This window comes from Gekko japonicus, unplaced genomic scaffold (genome assembly GCF_001447785.1).
Source record: "Gekko japonicus isolate JY-2015 unplaced genomic scaffold, Gekko_japonicus_V1.1 scaffold33, whole genome shotgun sequence".
NCBI lineage: Eukaryota > Metazoa > Chordata > Lepidosauria > Squamata > Gekkonidae > Gekko > Gekko japonicus.
The window spans coordinates 368,709-388,073 of record NW_015174272.1 but is presented as its reverse complement, the minus strand read 5'-3'; the positions used below and the strand labels follow the sequence as shown (position 1 = coordinate 388,073).

General features: G+C 39.6%; 1 protein-coding gene across 1 annotated transcript in view; it reads right to left on the bottom strand.

Annotated features, from left to right (window-relative positions):
- BPTF (bromodomain PHD finger transcription factor) overlaps positions 1 to 19,365 on the bottom strand; it is a 122,461-nt gene that overhangs the window by 28,627 nt on the left and 74,469 nt on the right. The window contains exons 14-25 of the mRNA XM_015423639.1: positions 18,994 to 19,245; positions 16,192 to 18,571; positions 14,507 to 14,631; positions 13,108 to 13,236; positions 12,840 to 12,990; positions 11,753 to 11,795; positions 9,211 to 9,463; positions 8,263 to 8,424; positions 6,787 to 6,938; positions 5,694 to 5,817; positions 4,964 to 5,184; positions 840 to 1,062 (exon numbers count right to left, since the gene is read on the bottom strand). Of these exons, the coding sequence (XP_015279125.1) occupies positions 840 to 1,062; positions 4,964 to 5,184; positions 5,694 to 5,817; positions 6,787 to 6,938; positions 8,263 to 8,424; positions 9,211 to 9,463; positions 11,753 to 11,795; positions 12,840 to 12,990; positions 13,108 to 13,236; positions 14,507 to 14,631; positions 16,192 to 18,571; positions 18,994 to 19,245 (4,215 nt within the window). The remainder of the gene's footprint in view (positions 1 to 839; positions 1,063 to 4,963; positions 5,185 to 5,693; positions 5,818 to 6,786; positions 6,939 to 8,262; positions 8,425 to 9,210; positions 9,464 to 11,752; positions 11,796 to 12,839; positions 12,991 to 13,107; positions 13,237 to 14,506; positions 14,632 to 16,191; positions 18,572 to 18,993; positions 19,246 to 19,365) is intronic.

Below are 19,365 nucleotides of genomic sequence, written 5' to 3'. Positions count from 1 at the left end.
TGTAGAGAGCGTTACAGTAGTCCAGCCTTGAGGTGACTGTCGCATGAATCACTGTAGCCAGGTCACCGCAGTCGAGGAAGGGAACCAACTGCAGAGCCTGCCTAAGATAGTAAAATGCAGATCTGGCAGTGGCTGCCACCTGGGCCTCCATAGTTAAGGAGGGATCCAGGAGCACTCCCAAACTCCCGACCTCTGACGCTGGCACCAACGGCGCCCCATCGAAGGTCGGGAGAGGCATCCCCAACCCCAAACCGCATCGACTCAGGCACAGGACCTCCGTCTTCGCTGGGTTTAGTTTCAGCCGGGTCAGCCTGAGCCACCCGGCCATGGCCTGTAATGCTCGGTTCAGATCTTCTGGGTCGGAGCCCGACCGGCCGCCCAACATCAGATAGAGCTGGGTGTCATCTGCATATTGATGACAACCCAGCCCATAACTCCTGGCAATCTGGGCGAGGGGGCGCATGTAGATGTTGAACAACATCGGGGAAAGCACTGCCCCCTGAGGCACACCACACTCAAGTGGGTGCCTCCGGGACTGCTGTTCCCCTATCGCCACCCTCTGTCCCCGACCTTGGAGAAAGGAGGCAAGCCATTGAAGAGCAAGCCCCTGTATCCCCATGTCAGCGTGGTTTAAGAAAACAGTGCAACACTTACACAGTATCCATCATTCCTAGGCCTGAAAACACATTTTTCTAATAAAATCATTGTTATTTAAAGTACAAAACAGTTTTAAATGTGAGCAGCTGAAACTTTTTCTATTTAACATATTTGCTATTTAACACACACACGCGTGCGTGAGCGAGCATGCACACACACAAACAAACAAACATAAAAGCTACCTGATGTTGAAGTGGAAACTGTTGTAGTAGTTGTGCTAGCTGCAGTAGCCGCTGCTGGTAATGGGGTGAAAAGAAATCTTTGAATTGTACCATTTGGCATAGCTGCTTGCATTAGTTGTTGTCCTGGTCCTGGTATTACCGTTACACCCTGTGGTATCAACTGTAACTGGCCTGTTGTTTGGCCCTGCCCCTGAATTACCACAGTCAAACCCTGACTGCCACCCTAAAAAACAAAACAAAACAACAAAATCAATATCCACAGCAGATTCCCCAGGGCTGCACTGCAGTATAAAAGATGAAACTGAGAAGGCTTAAGATCAGGGAGCTTCAGTGCAACCTTGAACAGTTTCACCATTCTAAGTCCACTGAAGTCAATGAGCTTAGAAGTGTCTACATCTACTTAGGATAGCACCGTCAGGCACTGAAAATGAACAGAGCAAGTAATATCTATGCAGAGGAGAAGGAATGTCCCAAAAATTGATCTACGGCACCAAGCAGTAACAGAATTCAAATGATACAGAGGGCTCAATAATATGCTCTCAATCTTCACCTGTGTTTCAAAAAACCTGGATCAGAAGACTTGAAGAGACTAGATGTGCGTACATATTTCTCAACAAGTATTAGGTAGTTAAAATAATACAGAAGCACTAATAGAGGCACTAAAATCAAAGTAAAAATTGCAAACATTTCAGCAATTTTCATCTCTTAAAAACAGATTCAGCGCTATAATATACTAATGCATTTGAAAGCAGTTATGGGTTTTTCAAAGCATTATGTCTTGGGATTCTGTCATATGTGAGCCCAGCTGCTTCCCAATGCCCATACTTCCACTGCAGGTCTTGGAAAAAGCAACTGGACTAATATAGGAACCACTGTGGGAAAGAGAGACGTGGTAACATGGCAATCTTCCACTCCTTTGCCTTACTGTGTTTTACATTTAGTCATAATATGATACTACCTTAAACTCTTTTGAGAATCAATGACATAGTTGCCGTCACTTTGCCTGAACAGCAAAAGCAGTAAAATATACAGCAATACTATTTTAAATTCCATTGTTTAAAACAGAGATGTCAAACTCATGTGATATGAGGGCTGGATCAGACATCAATGTTACTTTGTTGGGCTGGGCCATGTGTGCTGTAAAACGTGACACAAGATACCAGAGATATAAACATTATAGAGGTTATTTCAGATGCCGAATGGCAATAGCAGGTGAATGACAATGGCAAGCATGGAGGGGTAGTAGGCATGGAGATACCAGCATTGGTAATGAGACAAGAAACCTAGGTCTCAATTCCATCCAGGATTCAGTCCATGGGATGCAAAGAATAAATGGACATAACTAAGTCTGACATTAGAAACCACAACATTCAAAAACCAGTGGTGGAACATTTAACTTTCCAGGACAATTGGTTGCTGACCTAAGAGTAAGCAGTTCCCTTACAAAGGAATTTCAAAGGGAGATTAGAAAGAGAGGCTGCTGAACTGCAACTGATAATGAAGCTCAATGCATCCTCCAGGACTGAATTGAGACCTAGGTTTCCTGTCTCATTACCAATGCCTGCTATATTGTCATTTGGAATCTGAAATCACTTTACTCTCCAAGATATAAGAACCAATGGACTCAAATCTAGCTGTATCTGAAGAAGTGAGCAGTGACTCACAAGAGCTCATTCTCTGCCAACATTTTGTTAGGTGCTACTGGACTCTTGCTCCTTTCCTCGAATAAAGATTGCAAGCTGTGCTGTTAGGTTTCTTTTTTCCTCCTCCATCTGTTTAAACTGGAGAGGAGGGTCTCTCCAAGTGAAATAATGTGTTGATTTCAGACTGGGTAAAATCAGTGCTAGTGCATCAATAGCAAAGAGGGAGTGAAGAAAGGCAGAAAGAGAGGGAGACATGTTGAACTGGAACACATGGAACCATAAATGTATTTTTAAATACTTAGCCATCTACTTCCAATCATTAAACAATGGAATCCAATCCAAGTGTTCTCATTCTTAATCAGGGTCAGATAGGCACTGAGAAATCTAATCTTAAAAAAACCTTTTCAGAATAAGCCAAAATAATTTCCTTTTAATTCGCATGTGCGTGTGTGTGTGTGAGAAAGCAGAGAGAGAGAGAGACAGACAGACAGAGAGATCCCAGGTCTCAAAGAAACATTGCAGAGGAGGGTGATCTCAACAAAAAGTGTGCTTGGAAGAAGAATCCACCCACCCACCAGAGAAAGGAGGAGGAGGAGAGTAAAAGCTTATACCTGAAATAAAACTTTGCTGGTCTTAAAGGAGCAATGGGAATCAGACTTTGCTCTTTCTCCTGCACAAGAACTCACTTTTGCTTTTCCTCCCCCTCCCTTCCTTTCAAAGGAAGAGAGCTCAGCCAATGGAGGGAAGGGAGACTTGCTTTGGTTCCCTCCCTTCCTCTGAAAGGAGGAGCGCTCAGCCAATGGACAGAAGGGAGACTTGCCTTGGTTCTCTCCCACATGAAGCAGGAAGAGGGAGCTCGGCAAAAGCCAGCTGTGATGCAGTGGTGGTGGCAGCCCCAGAGAAGAAAGCAGCAGAAAGCCAGTTGTTCGTGGGCCAGATCTGAGCCCTGCAGGGACCAGATCCGGCCCACGGGCCATATGTTTGACACCCCTTATTAAAACACTTGTATTCCATCCCTCAGAACAACTTGTGGCTCAAATGATCGGTGAGTGCAAGGATTGTGGAGCTTTCTCTTGTTTTCCTTCCTCTCAGAGTTGATGGACGATTTGGAAATCTCCTTATTTGGGGCTGTTAACAAAATGAAAATAGTCTGTTTTTCTGATGAACTCTGCACATTGGAGGTTAACTCTGAGGGTCCTCCGCCCTCTCCTTGGGGTGGCTGGGACACAAGCAGAAAGATGGGAGCTGAATCTCGACTCTTGTGGAAAGTTGAGTTTACCTTGGGTCCGGCTGAAGCACCACTTTGTCCCTGCAAAAGACACACATATCTTTCCTGGCCTTGAAGGTCTTTCATGTGGAAGTGTTTAAGAGGAACCTCCCTTAATGGTTCAAAAGGAGGTTTATTCAGGTTTACTGAGAGCACTATGTGCAGTCTCCATGAGGAGAATTTGTGGACCACAGGAGGGTTGATCTGCGTGACACCTTTGAGGAAGCTTAAGATATAAGGATGTCTGGATAAGGGGACACCAGCTATATTGTGGCTATAGCTGCTGGCGACAAAGGGTGGATGCTTTTAGCTTTTGATAGATGCCCTCTTGTAGGAAGGCCAATAGGTGACCCAGGCCAGGGTTGAGGGAATTGACATGCTTGCACTGGCACCACCTCATGAAAGATGGGCTTTGGGGATGAATTGTCAACATATGGGACAGGCCCCTATACTATGGGACTCCCCCAAACAAGTGAGACAAAGCTCTTAGTTGTCAAGACTATTTTGACCCCCATTCCCCATACTTTTTGAGAAGAGCCATTCTCAAAGAAATTGGGGGAAAAAACCTATACTGAGGTGATACATGAGCTCGAAGGAAAGGGTCCTACATCCATGGCAGCAAAGAGAAGCTTGAGGAAGGAGTGCTCTCCCTGAGTCCATCACGTGCCGTTTTGAGTGGGAAAACGCCAACGCATGCTGGAGGAGAGGGGGAGCACTCCGGCAGCTTTACAAAGAGCTAGAAAACTTCAGAAACTCCATGTCTGCAGCAGGCCTATGAGTGTATGGTCCCATGTAGGGCTGCACAGAAGCCACAAAGATGATCATTCCCTGGTGAAGGGGGGAACAACCAAAAAGCATTACTATGCTGAGTGAAGTTGACACACAAACGTATACTGGGAGACAGTGTTCTGCAAATATGTGGGCCCCAAGTTGTGAAAGGCAGCAGTGGTGTTACAACAGTGTCTCAGAAATATAAAAAGCATACCTTTGTGAAGAAACTATTGATCTACCCTACTTAAGTGAAGCCAACAACAGACAATTCTAATTTTAACTTTTAACTCTGCAGAAGAAGAAAAAATAAATATTACTACCAAGGTAAGGTTTTAATCTATCCTTATTTGTCTAACAAGAGTCTCAAATGAATTTCAGATATGCACATAAATGCATACCCTTGAATTTTGAAACACACCAAAACTGAGACTGCTCATGCTTACCTGTCCTTGTGTGAGCTGCGTGAGTTGTGCCATAGTAAGTTTCACCTGACCCTGCTGAGGACGAGGAGGGTGTGGAGGTGTGGCTGGTGGCTGCATGTGCTGTGAAGGTGGCCCAGGAGCTGTTGCCATCTTCTGACTTGTAGACATGGTGGTAGCACTAGATACAGCTGTTGACACAGGCTGCCCTCTGATGATCTGAGTCACTACTTGCTGGGTCTGACCTGTACAGGGGCACCAACATTGGTGATATTAAAAAAAGCATTGCTACCACAAAACACCTCCTTGAAACAAATCATATTAATACATAAACTCTAATGATTATATCTCCCAGCTAGCAAACCCCATTGACTAAAACAATGCAATCAGTGGTATAGTCCCCCCTGGCATGTAAAACCAGAGTGATGTGCTTTGTTCTCTATGTATTTTAACAAATATCTTATTTATGAGGAGGACACAGCTAGTATATTTAATAGAATTATCCTAAATTAATGGAAGTTTGTTATAATTTCATTATAACATTGGCCAGGAAGGATGCAAAGAAAAGTCCTAAGGGGTTTTTAATATTTGTGATTGATCCTAAGCCCCTTTAAAACATTCATGTTTAATCAATAATGTAACACAAAACCCATAAATGCAGGTGTTAATAAGGATGATACTAAAATGATTATGAAATGAAGAAACAAACCATGGATTTCACACACTGGAAGTTTTAAAACCAAAATTAACCTACTGGCTGGGAGAATACCTTGCTGTACCACCACAGGTGTTCGAATTATGGTCTTTCCTAATGCTGACGGCTGAAGCGGTGTCCTTATAACTGTCATCCCAGGTCGGAGAGGAGTCCCAGATATTACCTATGCAAGTCCACAGACAAACATTCAACTTTTTTTCTAATGATAAAGGGAAATACCTAAAAACATAATCTTGTACATACTGAGACCCATCTATGAACGCTATGTTCTTAAAAGTTTTAAGGCTGCTGCTATTTAAAGAGCTCATTTCCCCTTTCACTTTGCCTTTCTGCTATTGTTGCTTTCCATAAAATGTTATTATTTATGTGATGTTATCCCTGAGCTGCTTTACAGTAAAATACTTGTGAGAATTAAAGTCATACAAAAGTAGGGAAACAGCTTGAGAAGGAAAAAAGGGCAAAAAGAAAGATAGAACAAAGGAAAGCAAAGACCAGTCCTTAAAAGTACCTAGAAAATAAGAAGCGTTTGGGGTACATTTCAAAGACAAGGAAGAAAGAATAATGACCCTTGGTTCTGATAGGTTCCAAAATAACCCCATTTATTTCAGGTGAATCCTCAAAATAAATACCCATTGGAATCGTTAATAAGGAAACTATGTAACAGAAAGCTGCACAGAAGCCAGTGTTTAATTTCTAGAACAAGAGGAGTTACAGTTTATGTCAGCTTGGAAATCATGCCATCAGATCTAAAAACCCTTCCCCAATAACCTAAGTAAACAATACACTATGTAGACATAAAGGATAGATGAGCAAGTGCAGACTGTTGTCACCCTACTGTAAGATTTTTACTGCTTTAGAAGTTTGTGATCTAACATTGGAAACAGGTTCCATCTTAAGCTGTGATTAATGTCTTGAGAGTATGGGCCCTGTTATCCCATTGTGATTTAAACAGAATGAATGATGAAGAAAATCAACCTATTATTCAGCCCCAAGAAAATCTATTAACACTCCTCAGCCAGTGCTATACTCCACAGCCGCAACACTCTTACTAATCCTATTAAATTTAAAGCCATCACAAAGTAATTAAAGGGAGTCCACTATCACTGTGATTAAAAAAACCAAAATATCTTACTTGTGATGCAGTAGTTGTACATACAGTCCCTGTATTATTTGGCCTAATTGTTACAGTTGCTGTCCTTGGCTGGAATGAAGTAAAGGTTTGTTGGTTTGCTCCAGTAGTTGATGGAATGATACCCAACACTTTTTGCTGCACTTGAACTACACCTAATGGGAAAAGAATTCAGAATGCACTGATTTAAACTCACATACCATGTCAATATTGGTATTGTACATGTTTGAATACAGACTTTATACACATGTGGTGTTGGTGTCTACATGCAAAGAAATACTGGGAAATAATCATAGGTCTTTTTTAAGATATCCCATGAAGACCAGAAGTATTACTATTAAATCATGTTTCAGTGGTCCCAAGAAAATTTCAGGTTGTCCTCTTAAAAAATTTAATCAGAGCTGCCCGTATTGTGTTTGCCAGATTTTGGAAACAAGATACATTTCTGATGCTGCGCTTATGGATAGAAAAAATTAAAAGAATTTACATGATGATTAAATTCTTTGCAAAGAAGTAAAAGTTTAAAGGAACTTGAATCAACATGGAAGACTTTAATTAACCATTTCAAAGCATATTCTTAGAAGAACTGCAGGTTGTTTAAAATGATAAATATATAGTTTTCTGTAAAATCTTTTTCTTTTTATTGTATATAATACTGAAATATTGTAATAAAAACACACTAATTTCTGGTATTTTGAAACTCTGTATTAAGCTATTTCAGAAAGTTTTTTTTACTAGTGATACTTTCATGGAGGATGCAATCCTAAAAATACTTCCATGACGAAAATAAAACTTACTTCTGAGTAGATCTACTTATTGAGTAGATCCTCTCTTATTGTCTTACCAAAGCCTACTGTGAATGCTTCCAAACTTGTACAGAATCAAAGAATATGAGTGCTCTCTAAAGAGTCTAAGATTCATCCAGATTCTTAAGAGTTCTTCGCAAGCAAAATAATAGGTCTGTAACGAAGGTGGAAGGAAGGAACTTCCTCTTAGGAGAGGAAAGTCTGAGCTAGGAGCAGTACACAATCCCACTGGCTGACTCCTGGTTTCTTAACCACAGTTAAGAAAGTACCAATGTCCTACCTGTACCAAATGTTAATCAACTTCTCCTGATCAAGTAACAAAATAAGAATACAATCAACTTTAGTCCACAATCAAAGCACAAGAACTCATTTTGCAATTTTTCCTTCATATTGAGAAAAGCTTGCAGCTGCTGTTCTATTAAGAGTCTGAAAGCATCTTTTTAAACCATTAGATTTCCAAACACAACAGGTAATAAGTAAAAGGTAACAGTGAACAAGATGACCAAGGTCAGCAACAAGAATATCAGATACTAGTGCTAGATCAGAGCTAAGCCCCCCTAGAGAAAATAGGAGCTTGAGCCCCTCCTCATTTTAAAATGTACATTCAAAAAGTAATTTTATTGGGAAAGTATCAAACTAAAGAATTAATTTTTTGCCAACATTTTGCTCCTACCTCCTTGAGTTGCTGGTACGTTAACAGCAACTATTTTGCTGTTTGCAGGCAGAGGCAGCTTTGTTAACACTTTCCCAGCCATAGTTACTGGACTGCTTGCAATCTGGAAAGTCTGACCGCTGCTGGAAATGGTTGTTGCTGATGTTGCTGCTGTGCTTGTGGCTAAGAAAACAGAAATGGTGCTCAGTTTCCATTTCTAACAAATAAGCACTGCTTTTTTTAATGATTACTTATATGCTTCTTGGGTATGTGGAATGGTATGGTATACCCTGATCTTGTCAGAGCTCGGAAGCTAAGCAGGGGGTTGGTGCTCGCAGAGGAAGGCAAAGGCAAACCACCTCTGCTTCTTACTTACCTTGAAAGCCCCTTGCTGGCTGCCACTTAACGGCTTCTTATTTTGATTTGTGCACCTGAGGTCACAGCAACTATTATGGTGCTATTATAGGAAACTACACAGCAAATTCCAGAAAAATTGGTGTATTCTAAATAAATCTTCCCTACAAAGAAATGCTAAATAAGCCAGATTCAATTATGGAAGAAAATAGGCCAGGGAACAAGATTAAAGTTTATAATGTTACTAACTACTGACAGAGTGGGCAAAAACCCATCCCCAGTGATGGTGCTAGGCTCAAAAGCTCTGGAGCATTAAATGCACAGGTTCTGTATGACGGGCACAACTTCAAGTACAAGCTGATCACAAGGATCTGCACAACTGTGTAGGTCCTATGTGACCCACATGCTGTGCCAGGTCATGTAAAATGAACATCCATACAAGTTCTCAGCTGCAAACCTACACCCCCTGCAGCCCATCGCTTGAGACCCTGCCCACACCACAAATGAGCCCCAGTATTATAAATAAATATAGGGTTAAGTATACATGAAAGAAAGCTCTCAGAGTTTGGTTTTTTCTGTTGTTATTGTTGTTTTTAATTTTACTAATGCAATCACCTGTTGAAGACTGGCCTTGCTTAACCCAGGTAGCAAAAGTCTGATGGAAGTTCTTGTTTTGTTGGAATGTAACTGTTGCTGGAGATCCCACTTTAGTTGCAAGCACTACTTTGGCTCCACTAGGTACAGAGCGTGGTAATGGGCCTACCACAACTTTCTGAGGAGCAGAGACTGTTGTTGCAGTGCAGCTAGTTACTGTAGCTGTAGAGGCCCCACACACCACCGGCGACTGCTTCTGTTGTTCCAGTCGCTTCTAGAAAAATTAAACACAGAGGTAAAGTGAAGACCTGTTAGCAATTAGCATGCTCACCGATACTAGTTCTTTCACTCAAGGTAAGATAAAGTACTCCACGCCTTCATTCTCTATGTTCAGTTACCTGGAAGCATGTCTCAATGAACACAGTGGGATTTGCTTCAAAAGAAACATGAATAAGACTGCAGAGCATCAAGCAACACACTGCATTGCTTCTGTGAAAATTATGTTTGATATAAATGTTTTTTTAAGGTGTCAGCATAGTCACAAACTGCTAGAAATCTGAAGGCTCTAAAAGCACTGCATAATTAAATGATCTTGCTAAATACAATAGCATAGTCCATCATTCACCACTACACGTAGGGACTGTAGACTGGGCCCCTCTCTCCCCACTTCTTTCACACACGGACAAGCAGTCAACTACCGTCTTTCCAACAAGCCAGAGTTTGGCACTACATCTATATTGACAAACTATGATTTATACTTTTGCAGTAAACCAAGGTTCCCAACCAACATTATTTATAACTACTTATTTTGCCTATGTAGGATAAGAAAGGACAGCATGATTACAAGAATAAGTCTGAAGCTTTTTCAAAGTTCATTCATGTAGTGCCAAACCATGGTTTGCTGCTATATCTGAACCACATCATAATTTTAAAGATACATATAATTCATATTTAGTTACTGATTCTAGAAGCAGGCTATTCAGGAACACAGTCAAGGAACCTGCTCTATTCCCAACTAATGTTGTTTGCCCCTATCAGGAGACCAATTTGCACTAACATGCACAAAGGAATCTGTTTTATGACCAAATCAGTTGCTTCTACTGAAATTCACAACACAGAACTGGAGAAGAGGCTAAGAGACTGAGCCACAAATTGCAAAGTCTCCACTTAAAATCTCTCCTCTGCTATGAATATACCAGGTGGCCTCAGGCAAGTCATTCTCTTTATCAACCCCAGGCCAACATCTGCCATATGGGGATATTAATACTGACCTACCTTAGAATTAAAATATGATGTATATGAAGCACCTTGAAAACTCCCAAGATCTATATTAATGCTTACTATTATTGGGTGCAACACAGAAAATATCAAGTGAAGCTTTCCCATGTATCATTCTTGCTGTGGTTCCCTGTAACCCCTGAAAAGTGACTCCTGAGTATTACAGGACCCTCTGGAGTGGCATGGGCGCGATGCAGGAGGCCATTGGTGGAAAAGAAATCAGAGATCTGCTCACAGAAGGGCTCTCTGTGGATCCTGCCCTTTATTTATTTGTAACTATTTTCTATGGGTTCAGGGGGCAGGGGTCGAGTTTTCATGGCCATAAATCTCTTATATGTAAGATAATATTAATTTTTAATCACCTATTAGAGTAGTAAGCTTTCTAAGGACTGCAGATTTTATTTTACTGTACACCACTTCAGGCACCTTTGTGCAGAGAGGTGCCTGTAAGGATTAAGTGCTGCCATGACTAACCTGATTATGCAGATCAACTCAATGAAGATTACAAATCTGAATAGTATTAATTCAGTAACACTTTAGTCACAATAATAGTAGAGTGCTGTGTAGTATTTCTATATTGTTATGCAGTAATGGATAAACAGTAATTTGGTTTAAATGGCATATGATACTAGGAAATGGACATTTTAACTGGAAAGGCGTGTTACTGGATGTTTGGATTCACAAACAGTATTTAATGTGTAAAAAAAGAGAGATGTGAAAGAACTTTAGAAAAGGAATAATATAGTTTTTGATTAGATGAACAAGGAAATTATGTCTCATGCCTGCATGCATGAATCACAACTAAGAGGTTGTGTTTGTAGCTAGATATATATCAGGCACATATCAAATTAAGAATTTAATTTCCATTCCAACATGGAAGCATCTCTAGTTCCACACTTGGCAGGCTGCCAAAAATTACTTTCATTTTGCCGATTTTTTTTTAAAAAGGGTGATCTCTGCAAAACAATTTGGATGGAGCAAAACACTAAGAGAATTATTTGACAAAACACTTGTTATAAAAAGCACAACAAATGACAGACTTTAGTACAGTAATGTATTTTCCCACTAGGAATATGGGTGTTTTTAGTGATATTAAAATGTTAAGTAAATCTGTCAAAGAGGGAGACACTTCCATGTTGGTTTTATAATGAACAAATGTGAACAATGCAGACTTCAACAGGCGGGACTAAAAGGCTAACCCCACCTGCTGGGCAGCCAATCGCTGTTGTTTTAGTTGAGCCTCCATTTGGGCCTTGAATTCCTCAGCCTTCTTCTGCTCACTAACCTTAGCCTGTTGTTCAACTGCTTGTGCCTTTTCTTTCTCCACTCTGCCGAAGAGACAAATGGAAAATCAGTACTGAGCATTGTAAAGTCATTACAAAACAAATTATTTAAAATACTACTGTTATATGACATGAACCAATTTCCTGCATTGTTGATATGTTGCAAAACAAATGTTCCAGTGACAGCAAGTTTTACTTTAAAGACTATTCTTTATACAGAGGTACTTGTAGAGATTTTCGCAATTAACTTAGCAACATGGCAAACATTTCAACGTCTATCTGCTGCCTGTTTGAATCACTTGTGCCATCCCGCCAGTGATTCAGTTGCTATGGTATCATGGAATCTACATGAACATTCTAACTTGTCAGGACACAATATATCAGCTAAGCAGAATCTATACAAACAGTACAGATTTGGTGGGGAAAAGTCAGTAGACAAGTTGGCTTGGGCCTAAAATTTCAAAGAATACTGTGGTTAGAACTGTGTAAGGAAGCAAACTTGAAAAACTGAAAGATGGGAAGAAGGACCAGATGAATGGTGTCTCAAGAAAAACTAATAAGTACTGGATTCAGAGACAGGAATGAAGCTAAGATGTGTAAAGGAGGCCTGGAGTGGATCATAATAAAATACAGGTGGGGAAATCACAGTTATATGGGTTGTTGCTGGCATGATGTTATGGACCAAATGAGGCAGGGAAGCTGGGGTTTGGAAAGCTGAGAGGGAACAGATATTAAAAGTAGGTGGACAGATGATATAGCAAGCTAAAAATCTTGGGCCTGGTTGTCCTGAAATAAATCAATTGATGAAGAACTAGGAAGGAAATAGGCAGGAAGATTGCCTAAGCAAGAAAGCATGGAGACTAGATGCTGAAGTCCAAAAAAGAGCAAAACTAAAGCAGCAATATCTCACATTCATATATTGGACTTGATTCTATTAATCTGTTCTGTTAATGAAAGTTATTGATGTAAAGTGCTATCTAGAGGTTTTGGTTCACACAACAGTTTTTCATGCACACAAAATATGAAATCGGTAACTGGCTACATTCACTTGAATAAATAACAAATAAATAATTAGTTTTGTTCGTTTACCTTTCAGCAAATGCTTTTATCTCCCAGAGTTCCAATTCCTCCTCTGCTACCCAAGTTTCAATAATTACAGGGCCAGTTTGCTTTGGGGTTTCTGGCCTTTTAGGTCTCAGTGCACTTGATCGAAGACCTTTCCTTTGCGGTGTAGGGGTTTCTTTAGAAAAACATAAATTTTCAGCTTAAATATTAATAAAGGGTAACAAAGTAACATCTCCCTGTGTGTTCACGATCCTCTATAAGTAATCTGAGAAACGTCTATAAACAAATTTACCTTTAGGGGCTTCTGGAACTCCAAGGGGACAAATAATTTTCCGTATACAGTATTCTGATCGAATTCCATAAGGTCCAACATCTCTCCGCTTGATTATTTCAGTTGTTGTGATTTCTGTTTCTGATGTTTCTGCAACAGTTTCAATTATTATTTATTCATAAGTTAATTTTTTTAGTGATCTCATCAAAAAAGTTTGGACAACTTACTCTGAAGATCTTGGCCTGAGTTATACAGATTTTAGTAAAAAGTAACATGGATTTGAATAACAATCTACAGAGATAACTTCAATTGATTAGTAGTATAATTTTAAAAAGAACGACATTTTAATGAATTTTGCATGCCATAAGATACTGTCTCATTCAGTATCCTGTGCTGAAGATATGGATTGCAGCAATACATATAAATGATTATGTCTACCAGCTAAATTACTAACATTGTCATCAACAGTTGTGGCACCTTGAATTAATTCACCTTTTGTATAATGTAACTGAGCAATTCACAGATATGGAGCCAGTTACACTGCTAAAATGTGTCTGTACCAAACACAGAGTTTTGGCTTACAGATTTGAAACACAATTGAAAGTGTTCACTACCAGCTGACAAGAGGATGTACATTGTTGAGTGAGAGTACAAAAGATCCCATAAAAGAGATGAGACTGATGGGCTAAAATACAAACACCTTGTAATGGTACCTTGGAGCCCATATAATTTTACACAATAGAGGATTACTGGTGTTTCTGAATACTATTATTAATCTATTATCTCTTTATTTCACCATCGCAGAATTTAAGTGGTACAAATAGGGTTCCCGGTAAATCTGCTGTCCAGGCACTGATGAGACCCAAACTGGCTCAGCTTCACAGCAAGGTTCCTATTAATTGTGCCTTTCAATCTTACTCTGGTTCTCCTATATGAATATTTTTCTGTCTAAGATACAGAATTTGGTCTTATAGACATGTGAAATTCTCTGAACATCTGAATTAACCAAGACTGCTTAAGTGTTCTGCTATCATGGACTTTTCTGTGCATGGTGAGGTTAGCTAGAGGGGGTCCTTGAAAGAAACAGCTAATGTCCTACAAAGTTCTACAAAAACAAAGTGCACAAAAACAGACTCTCACTTGAAGGCATTATATTACGTATTACCAGTGATCTTGTAAACACTGAATGCAAAGAATTGTTCTCGTAATGGCAATAAACAACCTGGTCCAAAATGACAGACCTGTTCCAAGCATAGGATGGCATCCATAAATACAAACATTCTCTAAAAACAAAGTTCACAAAAACAGACTCTCATTTGAACAGACTGAAGTTCATGTAGTTTGCAAGTTTTGAAGGCATTATATTACATACTACCAGTGATCTTGTAAACAAACAATAAGTATTCCTTTAAAAGACTACCTGTGCGTGTAATTCCTCCACCCGGTGGGGGTTTGGCAGCCATATCATCCCACCTTAGGCATGCCCACAGTAGCCGCAGCATAAGGCTTACCCCTGCCAATGATTTTACGGTTTGAAGCCGATATCTAGGAAATTCATAAAGTAAGTACAATTTTGCACACTTCTGCTGTCATAAAATACACAGCTCAAAATATTGGAAGTCTCTTACTTTCCTGACTGCTAAATAGAGTATCTTTCTATATAAATCAGTGTACCTTGCCAGCCTTTATTACTGCACGTTCAGCCCTGCTAACTACAGGTTTATGAGCATAAATGAACATTTCTTGAACTGATAACCATTTCACACGTTACATTTTCTTACAGGACTGTAAACTATATACCCCTGTATGAAATGTCGTCTTATGAGGACTATATTCATACTCAATAAATTTGAAAACAACAAGGTACATAGTAACATGTGTTTAGTGGATTGCTGTGATACTCCTATCTTACAAAGGGGTATGTTCCTACCCAACTGAAGCAATGGTGCATATGAAAGGCAAGAATTTCTAAGAAATTTTAACCCTGTTATAGCAACCTGGAGTCCCTTGGATGATTTGAAGCAGAGGTCGATTCGGGGGGGATTGCAGTTCCCCCGGGTGAGGTGTAGGGGCGGGGCCCCGCCCCTTCTTCCAGCCACCCCCTTCTTCCAGCCTCATTCTGTTGCAGGAGGAGGAAGCAGCAGGAGGGTAAGCTGGCGTCCTCCCCCTCTGCCTGGCCGAGGCCACTCCACGTGGCCTCCGCAAGGACTCCCAGCCCCATCCAGGAGCTTCCCCGAGGTAGCTGTGTTAGTCTGTTGCTGCAAAATAGTCCAAGAGTTCAAATAGCACCTTTAAGACTAACAAATAGCACCTTTAAGACTAACCTTTAAGACTAAGACTAACTGAGTGGTGGGTGTGGCCTTATGACACACTTCCGGTGGTGTCAGGGGGTGTGGCACATGCTATGCTAATGAGTTCCCCTAGCTCTTTTTTTACGAAACGACCCCTGATTTGAAGTTTCTAATGTTAACAAGCTCTAGAGAAAAGCACTGCTTATTTTTAGAACAAGACTCATGACAATCAATTTTGGGAAACTCTTGAACACTGACAAAACAAATACTGCCAAATATAAACCTATTTAATAACATCTTGTGGCAAGTCTGTTTTCTAGGTAGAAGACAACAGAAAATTGTTATCTGTTTTGCAAGAACTCAAATGATTTACCTACACAAAGTTTTAACTCTCTCTAATCAAATGAGGTCAAATTTTTAGGCTAGTTCTCTATGGAGGCCTTTAGCTTCTCATTTGAAGCCTAGCACCTTCACTAACACTACACATGGAAGATGCAGGAAACTGCTGGCTGTGCAGAGGCCACAGTGGCAGTGTGCCTTTCCCCCCTCCCCTTTTACTCCAATGCTCTAATTAGTGTATATACTAATCGCATAACAGGACCTAGGAGCTTTCCTACATGAACAAAACTGAAAAAAGAATGCTGTAAATGGAGTTCAATCCTTTGTGAAACAAAATAATGCAGGCCTCAGATTTAAAAAGGGATGACAACTGAAATACTAAATTTTCATGCTAGAATATTTATACCACTCTGGTTTACATACTGAAAGCCCTCCCCCTGAAAAGTAACTTTTAAAGGAGTCATTAACACTGTACCTCCAAGTGATACCAAAAGTTGGTCTTGGGGATGGATACGGCCAAATATCCAAAGCAGGTTTTGCAGTGTAGTTGAAACAGGGAACCTCTCTGATCCCTCCTTTTCTTGCCAGCTTCTTTAGGTCGTCATTGGGCAAAACAAATATGCTCTTCTTACTGCTTTTGGTAACAAACTTCCTATAAGATGGCAAGGCTGTTCCAGAACGAGCCTTTTTAGGTCTTGAAAATTTCATCAGCTTCACTTTGTCTCTTGTGGAATATTCCTTGCTGACTGTCATAGAAGTCACCAAGGTTCCTCCTGGAATAGTCAAAGAATCCATTACTGTTGTCGTAACCACAGTTTTACTACGCTCCTTTACCGAAATCATATCAGCATCACTGTCTGCAGGAGGACTGGTAAGCTTTGTTACAGTGGTTGTGGTTGTAGTAGTTATAGTGGATATGGAACAGTTTTCAGAGGATGACACCATGCTTTCTTTATCATCCTTGGTGGCTGTCAATTGTGATACTTTATAAATAGTTTTGGATTCAGTAGAAACAGTAGATGTGGTGGTCACTTCTGTAACAACAGCTTTTACTGCATTTTCTCCATTGATATTTTCAACTTTGCTGTAAGTCTGCAGTCCATTTTGATCAGCAAAGTCGTTACTCAAGCTAGATTCCTCACCAGAAATTATAGGCGACAGGGCAGCTTTCTTTACACATGGAGGTTCCATTTCCGTGCTTTCTGTTTCATTATATATACTGTTCTCATTACAGGACTGTAAGGCTGGCATGGGTGTGTTATCAACAGGACTAAATCTTTCTGGAGAATGTTGCTTCTTTCCAACGTTTTGAGTAAACTGGGAAGCATTATCTTGAGGCAAAACATTTTCTACAGAATCACCATCCAAATCCATAGCATTTTGTGCACATAACTCAGTGTCCAAGTTGTTTTTTTCATCTGTATCTTCCATAGCAATATCACCATTCATAAATGGTTTTACAGGTAAATTAGAAGAAAATGGTTTCATTAAAGGATTGCTTTTATTAATATTATTGACTATCGAATCAATATTACTCTCTCTCTGTGCAACTGACTCTCTTTTTAAGCACTGATCATTAGACAATACTTTAAAATCAGCATCTTTTCCATTAATTTGAAATGCTGTCGATTTTTCTTTTTCTGTTCCAGTATCTAATTCTCCATTTTTATTATTTTTGTCAGCAATACTTTTTAACTGATCAAAGCATTTATTTATGGAACTTGGTGGGACAAACTTTTCCCGGTCTTGTTTTTCTCCATTTGTTTCAGCTATTTTAGATTTCACTACCTCATCAATAATATTTGCACCAATCATGTCAGGAATCTGGGCCTCATATGCCTTTTCTGAAATGAGTTCAGTGTGTAGTGGCTTTAGTTTCCCAAGAGTTTGTTTCTGATTCAACAAAGTTTTGTTTTCAGATGTATCTTCACTATTTTCCTGAGTACCCTCCTTTACATCATTTGTTTGCACCTCAGAATGATCTTCTAAACTGCAAGTTGCTATAGAATCACAGTCCTGTTTTTCAGATTTTAAAGCTTCATGTCCTTCCTCAGTTGAAGATACAACATCTTCTTTGCAAATGCTTTCAGGTAGCACTGGCTGAACATTTTCATACTGAGTTTCTGCTGCACTTATTTGCTCTGAGCTTTTTGCTGTGTCTTTTAAGATGCCATATTCATCAGCTTCTTTGCTTTCTATTGGTTTAGCTTCATTCACAATGGAGTTATCAATCTCTATTCCCTTACTCTGTGCTTGAATTTTATCTGTATCTATCAGTTCAGACTTATTTTCATCTGTACTCTTCACTACTAAGCTTTGAGTATCAGGGCGCTGAACTGAAGCGACACTTGTTTCGTCCTCTAATAGTCTATTTAAACATGGCATAGATTGCACTGGTTCACTGGTTTTGGTAACACAGAGATTGGTAGATGACAAGAGGTCCTGAACGGGATCCTCAGTTGCATTTGTACCTGAAATATGGGTTCCATTTGGGGAAGTTAAATCCATCTGTTTTCCATCTGCTGCCTTAGTTATTTGTTGGTCATCAACATTCTTCTGTGGACTCAGAGGTTTACAACCTGAAGAGCTGTTGCTAGCTTTAAGCTTTATTCTTTCTAGTCGCTGTTTTTCCTCCAGTGTAAACTGTTTCACTCTCCTTTCAAGTAGTCCATCTAATTTTGATGTTTTTACTTTCCTTTTGTAATAAGTTCTTAAGTGAAAACCCTCACTGACATTGATTAAATCTGCACTGATAGGGGTTTCTTCATCGTTTGTAGAGGTATCAATTTTTGCTTCATCTACTTCCATAGGTTCCTCCTTGATGTCTTTATCATTTTCATCAACGTCTTTCTCCACTGCAAAGAAATTATTTTTAATCAGTAAGTCATTTGGTAATGGTATGTATATCTAAATCATGGGTGAGCATGTATTTTTGTATATGAGCATTTACTAACTGCACAGAAATTGGATGCTCCACCATACTGATCACAGTATCAGCATAAATATCAAATCTCTGAGACATTATATAAAGGGGAATAAAGTCTCATTAGAATCAATGGGATATGTGCCTGAGTAAACCTATGCAGAATTACTCCACTCTAATGCCACTGACTTCAATGGACTAAGAATGAAGTAACTTTGCAAAGGATTGCACACCAAGGCAACAGTCACAGATTTAGTGGCATTCAGATATACTTAAATTTTCCTACCTTGTTTGATTCTCCCTAGTAACATATGTAAGGCTAAGTATTCAACCACCCATCAAATGGTTAATTACCTTTTTTTGCATGATCTGATTTTTCAAAATTGTTGTCAGCTTCAGCCTTCTCTTCTTTTATTTCACTTTCTTCCTTTGTTTGACCCTTCTTTGTGGTCTCAGAGTTTTCAGTTTCCTTTTGGTCCTTCTTGTGTGGTTCACGAAAAATTCTTATTTTGTCCTTCAAGGAGCCAGATTCTATTTTTACTTTTGTTGGATTTTTCCTTTTATCCAGTTCACGTTGTTTTTCTGAGATGGTATCATCCCTCTTTGCTGGTAAGAAATTGCATATTTTTAAAAGTGAGTAACATAAAACTGCTCCTGAAAGTAATCCAAATAACTCAGACATGTAACCACTAATTAAAAAGTAAAACACTAGCATTTTAAAGTATC